The sequence below is a fragment of the Parasteatoda tepidariorum genome, chromosome 9, assembly GCF_043381705.1.
Source record: "Parasteatoda tepidariorum isolate YZ-2023 chromosome 9, CAS_Ptep_4.0, whole genome shotgun sequence".
Classification (NCBI taxonomy): Eukaryota; Metazoa; Arthropoda; class Arachnida; order Araneae; family Theridiidae; genus Parasteatoda; species Parasteatoda tepidariorum.
Window position 1 is genome coordinate 79,884,664 of NC_092212.1, and position 4,691 is coordinate 79,889,354.

The 4,691-nt window shown below is 32.4% G+C and overlaps 1 protein-coding gene across 1 annotated transcript; it reads left to right on the forward strand.

The window, feature by feature from the left end:
* Positions 1 to 528: 528 nt before the first annotated feature.
* LOC107452527 (cyclin-dependent kinase 2-like) lies at positions 529 to 4,555 on the forward strand. Its single transcript, XM_043049536.2, has 3 exons — positions 529 to 1,086; positions 1,674 to 1,884; positions 3,872 to 4,555. Exons 1-3 carry the CDS (start codon positions 611 to 613, stop codon positions 4,553 to 4,555), a joined length of 1,371 nt encoding a protein of 456 aa, XP_042905470.2. The 5' UTR covers positions 529 to 610.
* Positions 4,556 to 4,691: the final 136 nt, after the last annotated feature.

The following is a 4,691-nucleotide window of genomic DNA, read 5'->3' on the forward strand; positions in this document are numbered from 1 at the left end:
TCGATATCTTCCTTTTCATTGCTTAAATATCAAGACGTGCACTCCAATAGCGATACTATTTTAATTTTAATAATTTTTAATTATGATTCCGAATAGATATAATAAGATTGCATTGGTACGTATAATTTACAAGTACTTAAATATTCGTGTTTCTAAATAGCGATTTTAAGTAAAATTTTATGGCGACATTTCAACAATATAAATGCTTCGCTTAAAAGTCATTTTACTATTTTTCCAACAATGAATTGATATTTTAAAATTTTTAGCAACATAAACCTTAAACGAAATTCATTGTTAAAAACATTTTACTTCTTCTTAACAATTAAATTTTAATCGTTAGTTCATGAACTGAAAAATATTCATTGTTAAAAAACTATATAAACCTTTTCTAAAGCATTGTTGGCCATTCTAACTTGTACTTTCATGATTGAATGTGCTTTTTAGAGTTCTTGCTAAATAGCAAATTGATTTTGGGAGTTGATTTCCTGCGTTTTGATTAAAAGTTTGAGAAATGGGAAGATTCGGTGTTATCACGGATAGTGATGATGATCAAGACGAACCCATCCCCCCTGATTTATCAGGAGAATGCTACCAACACAGAAGAGATGCCATGAGAGTCCTAGAAGCCAATCAGTTTGTATGCATCGACAAGCTTGGGTCTGGCGCCTTTGGCGATGTCTACAAAATGATTGACTATTCCGGCCGAGAAGTTGCCGTTAAAATTGTCGCCTTAGAAGTAGCCAAACCAAATGAAACTGAAATTTGGCCAAAATTATCTCACCCAAACATTATCCCCCTCCTCGAATACGGCTACTTCAATGACCAAGATGTAGCAATTTTTGTGATGCCCGTGCTAAGGGACACTTTGCTACATGCAGTCCAGGACAGGACATTCTTGAGTCAGCCAAGTGCCCTAGACTGCATAAAATCATGGCTTCATGGCATTCTCTGTGGTTTGGCATATCTGCACTCAAATGAGGTTTGTCACTTAGATGTGAAAGCAGATAACGTCTTGATATCGCACGATAACAAAGCTGTTATCTGCGACTTTTCGTTTCTTGCATCAACAACGAAGGCAATACCAAGGTGAGCAATTAAAGATATGTTTAATATTTGTCAAACTGTGTAGCTTGAAGTATTTTAAGATAAAAATTACTATTATACTCCGTTTTTTTATTTGAATTGTGTTTTTTTTTAAATTTGAGTTTTTTTTTTAAGTATAACTGACATTATTATCTTATAATCTATTCGACACATTTAAACCGAGAACAAAATTTTGAGTTTTTCGAGAAAGTCTCCTTCAACTTTGTATCGAAGCAAGCCTCTAATATATAAGATCAAGATCGTATTGCGTTAAGAATGAAATTGTTAAATTGCTTTGAGTTGAAATAGACTTAAGTTATTTTTTTAATATTAAATTTAACTTATCTTTTACCTACATAATATTACTAGTAAAATGGACCTAAAATTACTAACTGCACTAGCAAGCTGATGGATACCTTTAATTTTTAATACACAATCGCCATTGCTCCTTGAAACAGCTTTGGTACGTCTGTCACCTTAAAGCTGAGTAAAATCCTTTAATTGTGAAGCAATCTTCAATATCATTATTGACTCGGGATACTTTTGTCTCAGAGTAGGAATTTAAAGAGTACTTTTGTTTTATTTTACAGGTTTGAACTTGGATTGCCAGCCTTATATAGACCTCCCGAATCTTGCCTATCCTTTGGTAGTGAAGCAGAGATTGAGGGTAGAGCATATGATATGTGGGCGTATGGCATGATGGTTCTGGAGCTATTTACCAACCAAGCTCTTCTTGGAACATCAGCCAACGCGGGAAATTGGGAAATGGATGTTTATCCAGCCCTGTTTAACATCCTTCAGGTAGGTTCATATTTATTAAGATTTTTATTCAATCATTTTAACACATTGAATGCCAGGTTAATTTTACATGGCTTGCCCGTCTGGCCAAACGGTTAATAACTACAAATTTAAATTTGCAAACATTAGACAGATTTTAGTTTTATCAAAAGGTTTAGCATGACATATCTGAAAAAAGTGGTGAAATATATAAGCCTACAAATTGCTTTGAAATAGTGATGGATGAAAATTTACTAAATTGAATTTATTGAACCAAGAATCACAATTAATAAACTACCACTTGAAAATATTTATTCGCTGTCCGGAGCAAGTTGGCATCACTGTGTACATAAATAAAATTATTTTTTGTGTGTTCTGTATTGCATTAATTTCTTCAAATCATTTTAGTAACGAAAATAATATTAAAAAATTAAAAATTAACTCGAATTATGTGTTTTTAATAATTTTGGCTTCACCGGTCACCGGTGACCCCCATGGTATTCGACGTGTTAATAAAGCACTAAATTAATTAGGTTGAATGATTACTTCTGGTAATCCAAGCAACACTATATTCAGTTTACTAAAACCTTTTTTTCTACAGTACACAGCTAAATTGAAAACCTCAACAGACTCAAAGCATATTTATTGTATTTTGATCGAAATATAATTATACAAGCTTTTTATAATAGAAATCAAACTTTAAAAGTTATAATAACTATATTTTTTTAGACAAGAATAATTTTTTAAGCTTTTTTGTATAAAATAACTGTTTACACACACAAAAAAGAAAAAAGGATCAAAATCAATTCTGAATATAAATGTGCTATTTCTTTCCTTGGAGAAAATGAATACAATAATACAAAGGTAGGATTCAGTGTGGAACAATGTCAAGCCAAATGTTTTTTTTTTTTGTTTAGTTTAAAACATCTATTTTACTTACTAAAACGTGGTAAGTAACATTTTTAAAAAATAATCTGTATTTGCATTACTTAGTAATCACTTATGCAGTACCGTTATACTTTCCAAATCGTCAGAAAAAAATATAGAACTTTAAAATGCTACGAATAATTATCAAATGCCTACACCATCCAAAATTCCGGTATGAAGAACCGGCACTTTGTGTGCATCATACAGTTTACTATAAAATCCATTTTTTCCAAAATCCATCTATACTGTAATTTTTGCAGCAATAGTTATTTAATTAAAGGTATTCAGTGATTTTAAGGTAATTATTACTGTAAAATTACGGTATATTAAATATTTTGTACCGGTAGAAATAAATTTTATGATAAAAGAAACCTACACCCTGAGAGCAAGTAATTTTTTTATCGTAATTAGATCTGGAATTTTGTACAGTGCAGACTCTTTTTCAAATCTTCGTAAAACAATTTTTGAAGTTTCTCTTAAGTCTTGTCATTGTTTAACACGTTGAATGCCATGGGGGTCACCGGTGACCGGCACTGATTTTGTTCGTAGCGCCACGGGGATCACCGGTGAAGCCAAGATTATTAGAAACACATAATTCGAGTAAATTTTTAATTATTTTATTATTGTTACTAAAATGGTTTGAAGAAATTAATGCACTTTAGAACACACAAAAATAATTTTATTTATATACACAGAGATGCCAACTTGCTTCGGACAGCGAATGAATATTTTCAAGTGGTAGTTTATTCATTGTGATTCTTGGTTTAATAAATTCCATTTAGTAGATTTTTATCCACCACTAATTCTAAACAATTTGTAGGCCTATATATTTCACCACTTTTTATAGATATGTCATGCTAAACCTTTTCAAAAACTAGCAAAATCTGTCTAATATTTGCAAATTTAGTTTGTAGTTATTTACAGTTTGGTTAGACGGGCAAGCCATGTGTTAAAGAAAGATATCCAAATATTTGTAGGCAGGATCAAAATTTTTTAATAACATGAAGGCAATTTACAAATGTTTTTTTAACTTCTAAAAGGTTATTCATGATTAAAAATTAATTGCTGTTTTTTTCTTATTTAGGGAGAATTTTTCAAGAGTTCCATTCGTGGAATGTTCTCTGAAACGGGCATTTCAGACGGGCAAGTGAAACTTGCTTTGAATTTTATCCACACTTTTCTGATGCCCGATCGGAGAGAGAGGTGGAACGCCACAAAGGCAGCTGACCACTGCTTTTTTAAGAGTGGTAGCCGAATCGGAGCAGGGCCACATCCAAAGTGGATAAATTTTGGTAACCCTAACACAGAAAAGCCACGAATGATAAGCGTGAACATAAATCAGGGTGTGAAACGCGAAGCTGATGAGAGTGTTGAGCCACTTAATGCTAAGAGAGCTAACACTGAATGCGAGGAGTGGTATCGTGGTATGGTAATAAAGGTATCGGCGAGAAAAATAGAGGAGTTAAAAGAGAAAGTCGAAGAGTGGGAACATAAAAATGTAGCATTGGAACGGAAGGTTCGGAAAATGAAGATGCAATTGAAAATCGACGAATTTGCAGAGAGAAAAACACCTGTTCCTAAAAAGATCACGATTTCTAACTGTACCCAAACTACTAGCAGTCCGAAATCAATAACCGTGGATGATGATTCGCCTGTGCACATCTCCACGAGTAATAACAACACGATTCGAGACGATACTTTTATGAGTTGGGTACGGAGGAAATTGAATGCCTGCAAAAATCGTATACTTCGATTTAGTTTTAAGTAGTTTGAGGTTGAAATGAAAATTGCTATCATTGCGTGGTCTTCGTAATGATTAAGTGGTGTGTCAACATAGGGTTTCCAAAAAAAAAAAAAAAAAAAAAAAAAAAAAAAAAAAAAAAAAAACAAAAAAAAAAAAAAAA

Bases quoted from the DNA above. Each gene is read 5' to 3' on its own strand.
- LOC107452527 (XM_043049536.2), top strand. From the start codon at position 611: ATGAGAGTCCTAGAAGCCAATCAGTTTGTATGCATCGACAAGCTTGGG. The intron at 1,087-1,673 runs GTGAGCAATTAA...TTTATTTTACAG, and splicing joins ACAACGAAGGCAATACCAAG to GTTTGAACTTGGATTGCCAG. The intron at 1,885-3,871 runs GTAGGTTCATAT...TTTCTTATTTAG, and splicing joins CCCTGTTTAACATCCTTCAG to GGAGAATTTTTCAAGAGTTC.